General features: G+C 37.7%; 7 protein-coding genes across 7 annotated transcripts; 6 read left to right on the top strand and 1 right to left on the bottom strand.

Annotated features, from left to right (window-relative positions):
* The first annotated feature begins 429 nt into the window (after positions 1-429).
* On the top strand, positions 430-3,395 carry SPOG_04192 (GTPase activating protein Gap1). Its single transcript, XM_013166453.1, has one exon. It carries the CDS (start codon positions 927-929, stop codon positions 3,204-3,206), a length of 2,280 nt encoding a protein of 759 aa, XP_013021907.1. The 5' UTR covers positions 430-926; the 3' UTR covers positions 3,207-3,395.
* A 34-nt stretch (positions 3,396-3,429) lies between these two features.
* SPOG_04191 (chaperonin-containing T-complex zeta subunit Cct6) lies at positions 3,430-5,408 on the bottom strand. The gene is made up of 4 exons (XM_013166452.1): positions 5,255-5,408; positions 5,132-5,205; positions 5,024-5,087; positions 3,430-4,907 (listed from the first exon to the last, which is right to left on the bottom strand). The coding sequence occupies exons 1-4, from the start codon at positions 5,309-5,311 to the stop codon at positions 3,495-3,497; spliced, it is 1,608 nt and encodes a 535-aa protein (XP_013021906.1). The 5' UTR covers positions 5,312-5,408; the 3' UTR covers positions 3,430-3,494.
* Positions 5,409-5,542: 134 nt separating this feature from the next.
* On the top strand, positions 5,543-7,263 carry SPOG_04190 (U3 snoRNP protein Nop56). The gene has a single exon (XM_013166451.1). It carries the CDS (start codon positions 5,620-5,622, stop codon positions 7,126-7,128), a length of 1,509 nt encoding a protein of 502 aa, XP_013021905.1. The 5' UTR covers positions 5,543-5,619; the 3' UTR covers positions 7,129-7,263.
* A 286-nt stretch (positions 7,264-7,549) lies between these two features.
* SPOG_04189 (eIF3e subunit Int6) lies at positions 7,550-9,391 on the top strand. The gene is made up of 3 exons (XM_013166450.1): positions 7,550-7,633; positions 7,684-9,005; positions 9,059-9,391. The coding sequence occupies exons 1-3, from the start codon at positions 7,600-7,602 to the stop codon at positions 9,197-9,199; spliced, it is 1,497 nt and encodes a 498-aa protein (XP_013021904.1). The 5' UTR covers positions 7,550-7,599; the 3' UTR covers positions 9,200-9,391.
* A 477-nt stretch (positions 9,392-9,868) lies between these two features.
* SPOG_04188 (oxysterol binding protein) lies at positions 9,869-11,482 on the top strand (the record flags this gene model as incomplete). The annotated part of the gene is made up of 2 exons (XM_013166449.1): positions 9,869-9,987; positions 10,051-11,482. The coding sequence occupies 2 exons, from the start codon at positions 9,869-9,871 to the stop codon at positions 11,480-11,482; spliced, it is 1,551 nt and encodes a 516-aa protein (XP_013021903.1).
* Positions 11,483-12,157: 675 nt separating this feature from the next.
* SPOG_04187 (enoyl reductase) lies at positions 12,158-13,502 on the top strand. Its single transcript, XM_013166448.1, has 3 exons — positions 12,158-12,791; positions 12,856-13,030; positions 13,078-13,502. Exons 1-3 carry the CDS (start codon positions 12,207-12,209, stop codon positions 13,203-13,205), a joined length of 888 nt encoding a protein of 295 aa, XP_013021902.1. The 5' UTR covers positions 12,158-12,206; the 3' UTR covers positions 13,206-13,502.
* On the top strand, positions 13,503-15,652 carry SPOG_04186 (glucan endo-1,3-alpha-glucosidase Agn2). Its single transcript, XM_013166447.1, has one exon. It carries the CDS (start codon positions 13,809-13,811, stop codon positions 15,222-15,224), a length of 1,416 nt encoding a protein of 471 aa, XP_013021901.1. The 5' UTR covers positions 13,503-13,808; the 3' UTR covers positions 15,225-15,652.
* Positions 15,653-15,744: the final 92 nt, after the last annotated feature.

The following is a 15,744-nucleotide window of genomic DNA, read 5'->3' as shown; positions in this document are numbered from 1 at the left end:
ACCCCTTGTTACCTTTACCGAAAGAAAAGGAAGAGTAAACAAATAAACAAAGATGTATGGAATAGTGAGAGAAGAGGCATAGGAAACAAAGGTACATCATGATCACAAATTGTCATTTAAAAACAGTGATTTTCGTTGTTTCATATTTAAAAAATTATCAATTTCTTTCCCATACTGTATACAAAAGTTGTTTATCAAAAAAGGTTGTTAATACCATTATTGATTTGAATTATGAGCTCGTCTTCCTATTTATTATATTGACTTCGCAAGTTTTCTTTTTCTAGCTAAACATTTCCTTTAACTTGAAAGGATATAGAAACGAAACGAACGGGGTTCTTTACTTTTATTCTTCCTTTTCCCTTTTCTTTTTATTTTGTATTTTCTTTCGGTAATTCTTGTAGTTATTTATTTCCTCGTATGTTTATATGATTCGAAGCCAAGCTTGGTATCATCTGCCGACTCTTTCACCTTTAGCCATTAACCTCGTTCTTTAGCAACGGCTAAAAAACGGGATACTTTATATCCGTTTCCATAATTATAAAAGGAAATATAATTTTCATTTTCCTTTCTCTTTTCCTTTTCTTTCTCAGTGAATTTTTTTTCCCATTCTTAGTACGGTTTTGTATAACTTGACTGTTGTTTCCTGTATCTTGTCCTATCCTACAAATAATTATAGATTATTTTTTGGCCGACAATCTTTGACGTTCTTTACGTCCATATAGTTACCTCTCCTTATCCCTGCATACATCTTTAGCATTCATTACCTTTTCCATCGGGATCACATTCTTTTCGGTTCGTCTTTCATTTATTGTTTTCCTTTCCCTCGTTTAGATAATTAATATTATTATTGTTTGAGGCATTTTCAAACCTGGTATCGCTCTTTCATTAAAATCAACATATAACTTGATTTTTTTGTTTTCTTTTCAATGAACTCTGCTATGGAGCGCTCTGGCACTTTGAAAAACCGTCTCTCGGTTTTGCGACATCGTCAGAGCACCTCTACTCTCTATACCATAGATTTAGATAGTGGAACAGAGTTCGAGGACGATTTTTATAAACTCGATCGAGAGTTACGAGATCTCAAGCAGAAGATCTCTATTCAGTCAAAACGAAACTTTGTTCTTGAGAAAGATGTTCGATTTTTAGACTCCAGAATCGCCTTGTTGATCCAGAATCGTATGGCTCAAGAAGAGCAAAACGAGTTTGCAAAGCGTCTGAGTGGTTCTTATAGCGAAGTGAGAGGTGACTTTCCTGATGATCAAAAGATTCAGTTGTATGGAGCCCTATTCTTTCTTCTCCAGTCAGAACCCTCATATGTTGCTAGTTTGGTTCGTCGTGTCAAATTATCCAATATGGATGCTCTTCTGCAAATAGTCATGTTTAATATTTACGGAAATCAGTATGAAAGTAGAGAAGAACATCTGCTTCTTTCCTTATTTCAAATGGTTCTTACAAGCGAATTTGAGGCTACTTCGGATGTCACATCCTTGCTCCGTGCTAATACTCCTGTTTCTCGAATGATGACAACTTACACTCGTCGAGGTCCTGGCCAAGCATATCTGCGAAGCATTTTGTATCAGATCATTAATGAAGTTGCCGCTGATGATTCTAAATCATTACAAATAAATCCTCTTCAGGTATATCGGCAGCTTGTCGATAATGCAGTTATACCAGTGGATGATGTTACCGGGCTGACGACAGAAGAAATTGCCAATATACCCATAATCAAAGACACAATAACCGAACGCTCCTCTGAGCTAATAAAAATAACCAAAAAGTTTCTCGAATCTATATTAAATAGTCTAGACGTGGTTCCTTATGGTATTCGTTGGATCTGTAAATTAATTCGGTCTTTAATCAATCGCTTTTTTCCCAAGGTGCCTGATAGTACTATTTGTTCTCTAATAGGTGGTTTCTTTTTTTTACGTTTCATAAATCCAGCTATTATTTCTCCACAAACCTCCATGTTGTTGGAAACTAATCCCTCGGACAATGTTCGAAAAACTCTGGCTGCCATTGCAAAAATAATTCAAAGTGTAGCTAATGGAACAAGTGCCTCTAAAAGCCACTCACCAATGCTTGATCCTTTTTTGAAATCCTATGAGAGTAAAGTCCTTAACTTTCTGCAAAAGTTAGGTAATGTCGAGGACTTTTACGATGCTCTCGAACTGGATCAATACGTTGCTTTGTCTAAAAAGAGTCTTACGCTTGAAATTACAGTCAACGAAATTTATCTGACCCATAAAATAATATTGGAGAATCTACCATATATACCTGATCCGAACTCACACATTCATACCTTGATGGATGAGCTTGGTGATGCTCGCGAACCAGTCCCTCAATTCGATAATTGGCTGGTGTCTATTCCACTTTATAATAGATGGGAATCTTCAATTCCAGATTTATCAAGGAAACTAAAAGTTACGCGCGAGGACATTTTGTTTGATGATGCTAAAACACTGTTTTTGCAACTGCTTCGACTTTTCCCTAGTGGTCATCCAGTAACAAAATTACCCTTACAACTTCAAAAAATAGCCGATGCGGTATCTAGTTTCAGAAACAGTTCTTTGATAAGGAAGGGTCTAAAAGCAATTCAGCTGTTGGAACGGTTGTCTGACTTGAATTTAGTCTTTAAAGAGAATAATTATGAACCTTTAGCGTCCGAAGTTGAAAAGGAGTACCTAAGCTTTGATAAAATTATCCGGAGGATTCAAGTCGAAAGAGATGCTTTAAAGGACGTACATAAAGCTATCTGCGACCACAACGAATATTTACGGACTCAGTTAGAGATTTATGCTAGCTATTTGACGAATGCTAGAAACCAAATGTCGAGTTCAAATGGAGAATCCAAAAAGTTATCCCGGGGAGTTGGTGTCATTGGAATCAAGCCAAAGCACAACAAGACCAATGAGGTTGTTCGATTTTCAGCGCTTCAAATGAAAAAAGAATCAATGTTGTTAGATTTTTCATTCACAAACGCAGATCCAACGACTATCTATTTTACATTTACTAGGTTGCAGGATGGAGGTTTTCTAATTTCCATATACGAAAGTGGTCATCTACGACCGTTGAAGGAGTTACAAGTCACTTTAGAACAAGTGAGCCAAAAGAGATATACTGATGATCCCGTCTTGGACATAAAAAACGTAAAATTTGAAGCAAATAAACTATACCATCTTTTTGAACAGGTTTTCTTGAGAAAATAATGGTCTGTTTATTCGGAGAGCCCAACGCGTAATATATACCTTGCTAATATTGGGCTCTTTGTTTATTGTTAGTTTTAGTCTTAGTCTATTTTGTTGTTATTTATTGCTTAATAAAAAGCATGGCTAGGTTTTTTTTTTGTTTTATTGAATAGAACTACTTGAACTATAATTTGGACAATTTTCATACACTACGTATCATTTGTAGTCTTAACAAACCATTACATGTGCTACTCCAAATTAAAATAACATTCAAAATATCAACGTCAAACCTTTTTTTCTTTGTTCTCTTTACTCAGCTGCTCCTTCCTTCAAACTGCTTCGACCAGCACGAAGTATTTGGTCCACGCTAATTAAATTGCTAGCAATAACGGTAGCAGAATGTAACATGTGACGAATGACTCTATAGTTATCGTAAATTCCTTCTATTTCAGGATCAAATGGTAAACCCGTTCGAATATCAAGTCCAACTTTGTATCCTTCCATAGCTTCTTCCTGTAAAGCTACGATAGCGTCTTGAATATCGTAGCTTGAGTTGGCAGCTAAAGTCTTTGGTATAATTAAAAGAGCATCAGCGAAAGCATAGACACCCATTTTAGCTTTTCCTTTAACTTCTTGTTGAGCAAACTTATTACGAAGATGATAGGCACAAGCAATTTCAAAAGCACCAGCACCGGCGACCAAGCAATTATCCTCTATAGCATTTTTGACAGCACGTAGACCATCTCTAGTAGCATCTTGAATTTGCTTAATCATATAGTCGTTGGGTCCATGAATAAGGATTGTAACACTTTTAGGATCCTTGACGTCTTCAACAAAAGTAAACTTCTCTTCACCCATGGTTTGTTCATAAACAGAACCAGCCCAACCAAGGACTTCAGGAGAAAGATCTTCAACACTATTTTGAGCGACACCACCACATATTAACTGTAAACGCTCCATGTTACGACGCTTGGCACGTCGTAAAGCCATGATACCGTTCTTTGCCAAAACATCCAAAGAAAGGGGATCAATACCTTTCTGGTTGATAACAACGAAATTGGAAGTAGGATCTCGTTCACAGACCTCCTTCTTAAGTTCAACAATTTTACGAAGCTTCTGATCGACAAACTTTCTTTCGCTTTCAACCAAACGTTCCCTCTGTTCAGAGGTACTATAGAAGAAACCGGAATTAATCTCACTTTTCTCATACTCCAAAGATACATTCAAGGTTAAAACAAAAGCATTCTTCACCTGTTTAGGCATATCAGGATGACGGGTTCCGTGATCCAAAAGAAGACCTCGTACAATTTTGCTGTCAGAAGTTGAACGGTTCTGCATTTTCATGATTTCTACCATGTGGAGATCAATAGGTTCATTATCTCTTCGTATGGCTAATGCAGCATCTACAACAGCAGGAGCCAAAGACTCCACAACCTTGGAAGAAATTTTGGTGTTTAATGAAGTCTTGGCGACGTTTAACAAAACTTCGCGATCTAATTCAAAGTTTGTTTTGAAGCTTTCCAAAAACTTCAAGGATTCTACTTTGGCAAAGTCGAAACCATCACTTATTAAAGATGGATGAAGGCCTTCACGAATATACAACTCGGCCTGCTTGAGAAGCTCGCCTACGAGAAGGCATACAGATGTCGTACCATCTCCGGTAACTTCATCCTGAGCAGTAGCTGCCTTAGCAATGCACGAAGCGGTGGGATTTTGGATTTGCTAGATAGTGTTAAAACCAATACTCACTTTAATTAACCGAAAGCTATCAAGTCTTATAAGCTTAATAATTTCACATAAGTCTATATGGCGTTTCAATTCACTTTCCGATTCCTTACCATTTCTGTAAGAAGCACTTTTCCATCTTTAGTAAGTTTAATTCCACCAGCACCGTCGACCAGCCTGAAAAGTCCGTTAGTAAGCCAAAATCAAAGAAGCAGCCGTACATTTTAGTGGTTCCAGTGGGACCTAAGTTGCTTCTCAGTACATCTTGAAGACCAACTGCAGCGGAAATATTGACCTATTTGTCTTAGCAAACACAGTTCTCTGAAAAATACCAAAGCTCTTACCTGTAACGCTTGTGCGCGCTGAATGGACTCTGCCTTAGGATTTAGTAACGATAACATTGATGCTTATAAATCCTTTTGAGAGTTTTGCGGTAGGAAAGGATCTTTGCGTGTTTAGTTGAATGCGTTCATAAATAAGGAGTTGCTACTGTTTTCTTAGGCAAAACAGCATAACGTAGTGGTAGATATATATGGTTCAATGTAGGGTTAAAAGTATATAAGGAGTGGTATTTCCTTTTACGATGGTATTACGATTAACACCGTAATATAAGGCGTAGTATACCTTAACACCAAGGGTGCACAAATTTTATCCATAGCACCTACATTAAGGTCTAGTTGCGGCATCAAGTTGCAAACAAGTGGAAAAAATGGTCGACTACTTGTTGTATGAATCCGCAACGGGTTATTCCCTCTTTGATGTCGTTGGAGCGGAAGAAGTTGCTGGTAAAACCAAAGAAGTACAGCTTTCTCTTCAAGACCTCTCAAAATTTGGAAAGGTCGTGCAATTGAGAAGTTTTATACCTTTCAAGAATGCAGCACACGCTTTAGAAAATGCAAATGATGTTTCTGAAGGTGTTATGAATGAATACTTGAAAAGCTTTTTGGAATTAAATTTGCCCAAAGCTTCCAAGAAGAAAAAAATTTCTTTGGGAGTTCAAGATAAGAATTTGGCTTCCTCCGTCAAGAGTGAATTTGAAGGTATTGAGTGTGACACTTCTGAGCTTGCTCAAGATCTTTTGCGCGGTATCCGTTATCATGGCGACAAAATGTTGAAGCAGCTTTCTCCTGGTGATTTTGAAAGAGCTCAGTTGGGTTTAGGACATTCTTACTCTCGTGCTAAGGTGAAGTTCAATGTCAATCGTAATGATAACATGATTATTCAGGCGATTGCTATCCTTGATCAACTGGACAAGGATGTCAATACATTCTCTATGCGTATGAAGGAATGGTATTCTTGGCATTTTCCCGAGTTGTCTAAGATCGTCAGTGACAACTACAAGTACGCTCTTGTTGCCAAATTTATTGGCGATAAGAATTCGGTGAACGACGAAATTTTACACGATTTGGCCGCTCTTGTGGACGACGACAAGGATGTTGCTCAAAGCATCATTAGCTCCGCTAGAGTCTCTATGGGTCAAGACATCTCTGCTATTGATTTGGAAAACATTAGTGCATTTGCCGAACGTGTCATCAAGTTGAGTGAATACCGTAGACAACTTCACAGCTACTTAGTTCAAAAGATGGGCGTTGTTGCTCCTAACCTTGCTGAGTTAATTGGTGAAATGGTTGGCGCCAGATTGATTTCTCACGCTGGTAGTCTTACCAATCTTTCCAAGTGTCCTGCTTCTACCGTTCAAATTCTCGGTGCTGAAAAGGCTCTTTTCCGTGCACTGAAAACTCGTGGTAATACCCCCAAATACGGTATCATCTATCACTCTAGTTTCATTGGCAAAGCAGGCAGCAAAAACAAGGGACGTATTTCTCGTTTCCTTGCTAACAAGTGCTCTATCGCTAGTCGTATTGACAACTTCAGTGACATTCCTTCGACTGCATTTGGTGAAGTGTTGCGTCGTCAAGTGGATGAGCGTTTGAGCTTCTATGATACTGGAGCTGCTCCTACGAGAAACAGCGTTGCCATGTCTGAAGCTTATGAAAAGGCTCTCTCAAACGTCAAGCTGGATGATGATGAAGATGTTGCTGAAGAAGAAGTGAAGGTCGATACCGACAAGAAGGAGAAGAAGAGCAAAAAGGAAAAGAAGGAAAAGAAAGACAAAGGTGAAAAGAAGGAAAAATCCAAGAAGAAGCGTTCTTCGGATGATGCCGACGAAGACTCTAAGAAGAGTAAGAAGAAAAAGAAGAGTCACAAGGAGGAATAAACTCGATTTATCCTTTCCGCTTTTTTGTTATATTATTTGGATTTCAGTAGGGAAATTTAAAAATGCTTACGTTTTGAAAACTTTGCTTGTAATAAAAATTCTAAGCTTCTTCAGTAAATTGCCTTGAGACAGTTGAAAAATGTTTTTTTAGTAGGTATATGTAAATTTTTATTACTATTGTTTTGTAAAAATTATCTTGAAAATAGCACACGATTCGTCGAAGTGATTTATTCAACGTTGAATCAGTTAATGCTCGACTTTTAGGCAAAGCTGTCTAAATTTAAAATCTACAGATCCGGAGGTTATGACCTACGATATACATTCATAAAAATATTAAGCTTAAAAATTTAAAAATTAAGTAAGGAATATTACTATGTTCCTCCAAGAACTTATTGTGAAGTCTTAGGTTCCTGGTGGCATACGATCCTTCCTCCACCACCACACTACTGGTTTTTACTAGAAGTAGTAAAAATGAGTTCTGAAGTTAAAAGCGCAAGCTCCCTTGGTAAGAAAAGACAATAATTTATAATTTTTACTCAAACTAACCGTATATAGCGGTCAAATATGACTTATCGCAAAATATTATGCAGCATCTTGACCGCCATTTAATTTTTCCTTTATTGGAGTTCTTGTCTTTGAGACATACACATGATCCTAAGGAATTGTTGCAAGCTAAGTATGACTTGCTTAAGGATACAAATATGACAGATTATGTCGCTAATCTGTGGACGGAGCTCCATGGTGGTCAAACAGATGAAGCTTTGGCAAATCAATTTGCCGAGAAGAGAAAGAGTGTTTTGGATGAACTCTCTGAGTTAGAGGAGGAAGTTCAGGGAATTTTGGGTGTTCTGGAAAACCCTGATTTGATTGCTGCCCTTCGTCAAGATAAGGGCCAAAACTTGCAGCATTTGCAAGAGCACTATAACATTACTCCAGAAAGGATTGCTGTTTTATATAAATTTGCACAGTTTCAATATAACTGTGGTAACTATGGTGGTGCTTCTGATTTGTTGTATCATTTTCGTGCATTTAGCAAGGATCCCGAGTTGAACGCCTCTGCCACATGGGGTAAATTTGCTTCTGAAATTTTGACTGTTGATTGGGAGGGTGCTATGGAAGAATTGGGCAAGCTTCGGGAAATGGTCGATTCTCGAAACTTTAAGGACGCTGCTATTCAATTAAAGGACCGTACCTGGCTTTTACACTGGTCTTTATTCCCCTTATTCAATCACGCCAATGGTTGCGATACTCTTTGTGATTTATTCTTTTACACACCTTACCTGAATACTATTCAAACCTCATGCCCCTGGTTATTGAGATATTTGGCAGTGGCTGTCGTTACCAATCAGAATAATGCTAATCAGAAGCCTCGGAATCCTAGACAATCTTATCAACGCCGTATGCGTGATCTTATTCGCATCATTAACCAAGAGAGCTACGAATACAGTGATCCTGTCACTTCTTTTGTTTCTGCTTTATATTCTGAAGTTGATTTTGAAAAGGCCCAACGTTGTTTGAGAGAGTGTGAAGAAGTTTTAAAAACCGACTTTTTCCTCGTTTCTCTTTGCGATCATTTTATGGAAGCTGCTCGTAAGCTCTTAGCCGAAGCTTACTGTCGTATTCATAGCGTTATAAGCGTAGATGAGTTAGCCAACAAGTTGGAGATGGACAGTGCTCAACTTATACAACTAGTAGAAAACCAAAATAATACCTCTAGCTCTACTGCCGCAGCTGCTTCCTCTAGTCAAGCTAACTTGGATGAGTCTGATGCTGCGTCTTCGACTACTGGAGATATTATTCCAGAGACCGAGACTACAACGGAAGCCGAGGAGCCTGAACCCGAACTTCAATTCGGTTTTAAGGCTAAAATGGATGGGGTAAGTAAAAAAGAAGAAAGACGAATGATTTGCAAGCATACTAACATTTATAGGAATCGATAATTATTGAGCATCCGAAGTATTCTGCTTTCCAGCAAATAATTGACCGTACGAAGTCTTTGGGGTACGAAAGCCAAAACTTGGAGCAAACGCTTTCTCGGAGCATTGCTGATCTTAAGCTTCCTTCAGCTTAAGGAAACTGCGAAAATACGATTTTCTGTCGTATGGAATAAAAAGATCTTGAGAAAGTTCTTTTATCAGGTTGGGTTGATTGGTCCTACCAGTATAGTATGTAGCTTTGGTGTTCATTAAAAAAGTAAATAACGAAATTAATACAATTTTTGTTAAAGTCACCATTTATACAAGATGGAATTCCTGTTTTCAGCGGGCATATTAGAAACAGTATGCTGTCCATCAGCGCCCAAAGGATTGGATGTAAAGTATTTTTTTATAGTAAGTTATTTTGAACACTTCAGACAATTGTATACTGACTATTTTAACAACAATCATTATTCTTTTTACCTTTTATGCACCTGTGATACCAAAACTTATTTGCATTCATTCATTCTATTTGGCAATGACTTTATCGTATTGAAAATTCCTAAATAAAATAAAATAAGAATACAAGTGAAAAGGCTCGATGAAATGCTTTTAACGCAATGGAAACCACAATTTCGCTACTTGATTTACCGGGGGCAGGGTATGACTTAAAGTTTGTTTTGCTTTACACCTGGAAATCATGCACTTACTTGACTGCCTTTACAAGTTAATCTTTTCTAGAGCCACAACACTAAATTGACGTAGAAAACTGAAGAGGATAAAGTCAATAGTATTTGGCTGTAGTTTGTAAATTTGTAAGAAAGATGTCGAAAGAAAGCCAGCCCGAAATAAAGGAAAGTCAGAAGCCTAATGCATCTCCTGAGGAGCTAGTGCGTGAAGATGGAGAAGTAGAAGGATACCAGAAGGAAGAGGGAAAGTTCAAGTTAGTTTTGTCGATTTTGAAACAGTGTATCGGAGTGAAGGACATTGGTTCATTACGTTTTAGCCTGCCAGCTCAACTTTTGGAACCAGTAGGAAATTTGGAATACTGGAATTATGTAGACCGACCCGACTATTTTGTAACAATGGGCGATGAAGATGATGACCTTGAGCGTATGCTGGCTGTCTTACGGTGGTGGTTTACGAAGGATCTACGGTTTATACGAGGTCGTGTAGTGAAGCCATATAACTCAGTTCTAGGCGAGTTCTTTCGCTGCAAATGGGATGTGGATCAGCCTGTTGTTCGTGAAGATCATACCATTGATCCTGAATCATCTCACCTTCCAGTGTTTAAGACAGAATCTACAGAATCGACAAAGTACCCAATAGGAACGGCGTACAACCGCTCATCGACGTCTCGTGCTCAATCAAGCAGAAGCTTTTTGGGCAAAAAGGCATCGAAAAAGCGCTCGAAAAATGTAATCGCCGAGGTAAATGCTTCTGCATCTACTCCTGACTTAAATCAAGATTCCCTTACTTCATCGCTTTCAGATTTACAGCTCCCAAGCTTTACTAGTGCAAATGAACATGATGAGACAACGATTCCTTCCACTGCTTCTTCTCATTCTGGTAGTATGCGAGGCAGATCAACCTCGAATGTTCCTGAAAAGCACCCTGTAGTATTTATGGCTGAGCAGACTTCTCATCATCCAGCTGTCAGTGCTTATATTGTTACGTGTCCCTCCAAGGGAGTAGAAATGTTTGGTCAAGACCAAATTTCGGTTGGTTTTACTGGAACTTCCTTCAAGGTTTCCCCAGGACATCTTAATAAGGGAGTGTATGTGCGTCTTAAGCATCGAGACAATGAAGAATACCTATGCACCCATCCTTCTGCTTCCGTTGGCGGAATCCTTCGCGGTAGTTTACATATTAATATGCAGGACTCAACCTATATCACCTGTCCAAGAACCCGGATCAAAGCTATCATTACTTATGTAGAAGAACGTTGGCTTGGTAAACCAAGAAGCTTAGTGGAGGGTGTTGTTTTTCGCTATGACCCTGAGAATGACTGTTATGATACCATTAAATCAGTTCCCAGTGACTGTATAATGGCTACTTTTAAAGGAAACTGGAGAAACTGCATTTTTTATAACTTAGCTGGTGATTCCGAGTCGAAGGTACTTGTGGATTTGAATGAGCTCGACTTGGTTCATAAACGCTGTCCTCCTTTAAGTAAACAGTTTCCTTACGAGTCTCGCAAGATATGGTTCCCTGTTACTCAGAACATTGTTGGCAAACGATATTCCCAGGCCACCAAAGCAAAACAAGAAATAGAAGAGCAACAAAGGCAAGAAGCTGCTACCCGCACCGAATCGAATATCGAGTGGAAACCACGTTATTTCATTGCAGATAATGAGAATGGACATCCTACTTTGACGGAAGCTGGCAAAAAGGTTCTTGAAGATACATTAAGTGAAAATTATACACATGAAAACTAAAAGGACTTCAAGCATTGAAGTTTGTAGGTTTTTCTTCACTAAGCTATGTATGTTATATTATTCGCCTGAATGTTAGGCTTTCTTAGAGGAATGAAAAACACTAATTATTACTTATGAGTCTGCTTTCTTTGTTGGTTTTTTTTTCGTCTTGCTTTGTTTTATGTGTTTGCACGGCGACTATTTTGATGATAGTGACTATTCTATCTAGTGAATTTGATCTTTTTCAGTAATGACAATGTGTTGTTTCATGCAATAAATTTATATTTTGTGAATCTATGTCTATTTATGAAGTTATTATCAACTACTCTTGCAGTTAATGAGAGAAATCTCTTGTTGAAATGTTTTGACTAGAGTAGTTATCGTCTTTTATAGAACCTGCTGACAGTTTTTAGCATCGTACCTCGAACAGACTTAATCTTTTTTATGTTTTTATCTTAGTATTATGTAGAAGGTATTTAATACAGAAATTAACTTGTTTAATTAAAGGGATTTTCACAACTAGTCGATGAACCAGACTAGCTCAAACTCCTTCACTCTATTCACTTTAACCTATGAGTATATAATGTCAATTTAGTATTCTACATAAAGCTTTAAAATACAACTCCTTGAAGTGCACTTGGTAAAGAATGAGAAATGTAACTGTACTATGAAGTACGTGTCTCACGAAAGCATGAATTGAAACCTAACAACAGCACATACCTCAGTATCAATACTTTGTGAGGAAATGAGTATCAGTTTGGCTTCTAGAGGAAGGAAAATTAAATATTTACCTAAAAATCTCGAGTTTCCTCTGGATGGTTCAATTGACCAACTGAAGGAAGAGATTTCTCAAAAATCTCAGTTACCAATTGAGCGGCTGAGGTTGAGTACAGTCGATGGTACAGTTCTTCTTCCAGGAAAGACGCTTCGAAAGTATGGCATAGGCCCTGGAACAACTATATGGGTAAAGGATCTTGGTCCCCAAATCGGTTGGAGGACAGTCTATATAATCGAGTACTTGGGTCCTTTAATTATTCATTCTCTTTTCGTATTAAATTTAAAACATATTTACAGACAAGAGTTCAACCTTTCTTTAAATCAAAAGATTGCTTTTGTTATGGTCATACTACATTTCTTGAAGCGTGAATATGAAAGCATTTACGTTCACCGTTTTTCTTCTGCAACTATGCCATTCCGAAATATTTTCAAGAACTGCTTTCACTACCATGTCCTCGCTGGTGTACTTCTTGCTTTCTTCATATATGGTCCATGGCATTCCCAGGATTATATTTCTCCCAAGCTACTTATCTTTTATACATTTGGTTGGACTGTAAGTTTAGTTCATTACCATACGTTTTTTTGGTTGTTGATCAACTCTTTACTGACTTTTCTAGTTTTCCGTGCTGTCTAATTTGAAGATGCATCTGAAGCTTCGGGATTTACGTCCTGAGGGTTCCTCTAAACGCGCCATACCTTATGGGTATGGTTTTAATTGGGTTTCTTGTCCGAATTATTTTTTTGAATCCCTTGAATGGTTGCTTTTTGCTTTAATAACCAGATCCTGGGCTTGTAAGTAAATGATTGCTTTCTGCTCTGCTTTTTAACACACGTTTTAGCTTGGCTTTTCTTGGCGATTGGAAGTGCACAAATGTGGGTATGGGCTCAAAAGAAACACAAACGTTATCTCAAAGAATTCCCTAATTATCCCAAGTCTCGTAAAGTTTTTATCCCTTTTTTCATGTGAGATTTGAGATATGATCTACCATTGTTTCGAACCAATTTTAGTCTTTGCCTCAAATGCTTATCCTTACTATTGCTTTCATTCATGTAATGTTTACGCGAATAAGCTTTTACCTTTATTATTCACTCGGTTTACTGCAGTCTTGTCCTTTATTGTTTGCGCTGCCGTCACCAGTGTTTAACTTTGCAAATGCTTATTACTTTCATGCAGAGGTATAGCATTACAATATAGAACTAACTACCTATAGTAAGTCGTCAATTCATTGTATGTTTATCTCCAAAGAATGAGTTTCGTATCTAACAAAAATACGTAAATAAAAAATTCACTTTCATTGTTAGATAAAACAAAACTTAGTTTCTCTTATTGGAAGTTATAAATCGACTGAATGTCCAAAAATGATGTATTAAAGAGCTGTTCTATTCAATGAAAACGGTGGTATCTCAGTTTTTTTGCAGATCTATTTGTTTACTATTTACGTGTTTGTTTACACTGAAATTACTATAAATGCTAGGATGGAATCACCTTTCTCCTTGTGTCAACACCACTTAGTACCAGATCGTTCCTTTATATTTCTATTCCATCAAAAGCAAGTCGTTTGTTTTATCCATGGGAACTGACGTTTGTTTTCCGAAGAGAGTTTTTCAAAAATTCAAGTCATTCAAATTTAAAGACCTCTTCAAGCACAGACCATCATGCCCATTCCGTAAGAAGCCTATAGAGGTTCAACCGGTAGAGGTCGATCTTCCTGAAAAATCTGTTGTGGCTCACTTTATGATGGGTTTGACCAGCACTTATCAACAGTCCGATTTTGAATGGGATATCAACAATGCTATAATTTATGGATTTGATGGGTTTGCTTTGAATTTTGGCAATGATGATTGGATGATGGACAAGCTTAAGCTCATGTATGATGCTGCCGACGCGGTGAACAAAGATTTTAAGCTGTATCTGATGTTGGATATGGCAGCGATGGGCAGCGTTTCCGCTGATGTTGCGACGAATTATGTCAAAACTTTTGCCAAGAGAAGTCACCAAGCTACGATTGACGGTAAAATAGTCGTTGGGACATTTTCAGGTGAATCTATCAATTTTGGGCAATCCAGTGTTAACGATGGCTGGCAAACCCAATTTAAAGATGCATTAGCATCCGCTGGTATTAACATCTTCTTTATACCATGTTGGTCGCTCGACGCTAGCACTATTTATGAAAAGTATACTGTTGCCGATTGTTTTCTCAAATGGAACTGCTGGCCTTACTACAGTGGATCACCCATGTCTGATTCTGAGGATCAAGTATATATGCAGCATGCCAAAGGAAACAAGAAGAAGTATATGGGTGCTGTTAGTCCTTGCATGTTCACCCACTTCAGTGACAAAAACTTTGTATTTTTCTCTGAGGGTTTATGGTATACTAGGTGGTTGCAAATGATTAAACTTCAACCTAACTATCTTCAAGTTGTTACTTGGAATGACTATGGTGAAAGCCACTACATTGGACCTACAAACAATAATGCAGCATTTCCTGTAAGCGGTTCCAATTCTCACGAATGGGTTGATCAATTCACTCATGTTCCATTGGCCGGGACTTTGCCTTATTTTATTCAAATGTACAAACAAGGAACTACCGATCTTCCATCCAACTTCAATGGTCCTTCAACCCTTTTCTTTACTTATCGTATTCATTCCAAGAATGCTAAAGCTAACGGTGACTCAATTGGTCAACCCGAGAACTATCAAAATTCCAAAGATGAAATAGACGTCATTGCATTTTCAAAGTCTAGCTTCTCTTTGAAGGTTTCGGTGAATGGTACTGTTTTGGGTACTGTCAACATGCAAGCTGGTGTGACATCGAATAGTTTCAGCTTTGTAGTAAATGACAAGACTGTTGCCGGCCTTCCTCTCTTCCAAATATATGAAGGATCGAGTGAAGTATCGCAAGCTACTGGTCCACTTTCTATATTGGCAGATGACAAGGTTACTCAGTACAATTTCAACCTTTGCTGTGGCTCTCTTAATTGGTAAATGTGAACGTGTTATTGGGGCTTTGGAATTAAAGCAACAAAAATTTTTGATGGATCAAAGCAATACTTGCTTTTGATGGCTTTTTACAATAAAGGAATGAACATTGGTTTTCTACTAAGTGAACAGGCCAATCCTTACCAATTATGGTTTTTCTTAAATTAAATTAGTTATTCTAATTTGTTTTCCAAAATTACTCTTAAGGATGGGAGAGAGAGGTTGATCGCCATTATTCGTAACTTCATAAGCGGTATGATTGAGGTTGTAATTTCCAATAATCTTTGTCTATTTGGTAATATTGACTGCAGCTAAAAGTTTTTTTTTTTTTTTTGATGCAGGGTGGAATCTGGGTACTATTTTTTGTCTGTATTTATTAGCTGTTTACTGTTTTGGTAAATTGTTTTGATGGGGAATTTTGTACAGTTATGAACAGAAGAGACATAGAGGTATGAAGAAGATAACTATGAGTTTATTGTAATCTACGTTCATTTATTTATATGTTACTGAATTGAATCTCTATTTT

This window comes from Schizosaccharomyces cryophilus (assembly GCF_000004155.1).
Source record: "Schizosaccharomyces cryophilus OY26 unplaced genomic scaffold supercont4.1, whole genome shotgun sequence".
NCBI lineage: Eukaryota > Fungi > Ascomycota > Schizosaccharomycetes > Schizosaccharomycetales > Schizosaccharomycetaceae > Schizosaccharomyces > Schizosaccharomyces cryophilus.
Note: the sequence above shows the minus strand (reverse complement) of the source record. Positions and strands in the feature narration are given on the sequence as shown.

Bases quoted from the DNA above. Each gene is read 5' to 3' on its own strand.
- SPOG_04189 (XM_013166450.1), top strand. From the start codon at position 7,600: ATGAGTTCTGAAGTTAAAAGCGCAAGCTCCCTTG. The intron at 7,634-7,683 runs GTAAGAAAAGAC...AACCGTATATAG, and splicing joins TAAAAGCGCAAGCTCCCTTG to CGGTCAAATATGACTTATCG. The intron at 9,006-9,058 runs GTAAGTAAAAAA...TAACATTTATAG, and splicing joins TTAAGGCTAAAATGGATGGG to GAATCGATAATTATTGAGCA.
- SPOG_04187 (XM_013166448.1), top strand. From the start codon at position 12,207: ATGAGTATCAGTTTGGCTTCTAGAGGAAGGAAAATTAAATATTTACCT. The intron at 12,792-12,855 runs GTAAGTTTAGTT...TGACTTTTCTAG, and splicing joins TTTATACATTTGGTTGGACT to TTTTCCGTGCTGTCTAATTT. The intron at 13,031-13,077 runs GTAAGTAAATGA...CACACGTTTTAG, and splicing joins AATAACCAGATCCTGGGCTT to CTTGGCTTTTCTTGGCGATT.
- SPOG_04192 (XM_013166453.1), top strand. From the start codon at position 927: ATGAACTCTGCTATGGAGCGCTCTGGCACTTTGAAAAACCGTCTCTCG.
- SPOG_04191 (XM_013166452.1), bottom strand. From the start codon at position 5,311: ATGTTATCGTTACTAAATCCTAAGGCAGAGTCCATTCAGCGCGCACAA. The intron at 5,206-5,254 runs GTAAGAGCTTTG...TAAGACAAATAG, and splicing joins AGCGCGCACAAGCGTTACAG to GTCAATATTTCCGCTGCAGT. The intron at 4,908-5,023 runs GTAAGGAATCGG...AACACTATCTAG, and splicing joins AAGTGCTTCTTACAGAAATG to CAAATCCAAAATCCCACCGC.
- SPOG_04190 (XM_013166451.1), top strand. From the start codon at position 5,620: ATGGTCGACTACTTGTTGTATGAATCCGCAACGGGTTATTCCCTCTTT.
- SPOG_04186 (XM_013166447.1), top strand. From the start codon at position 13,809: ATGGGAACTGACGTTTGTTTTCCGAAGAGAGTTTTTCAAAAATTCAAG.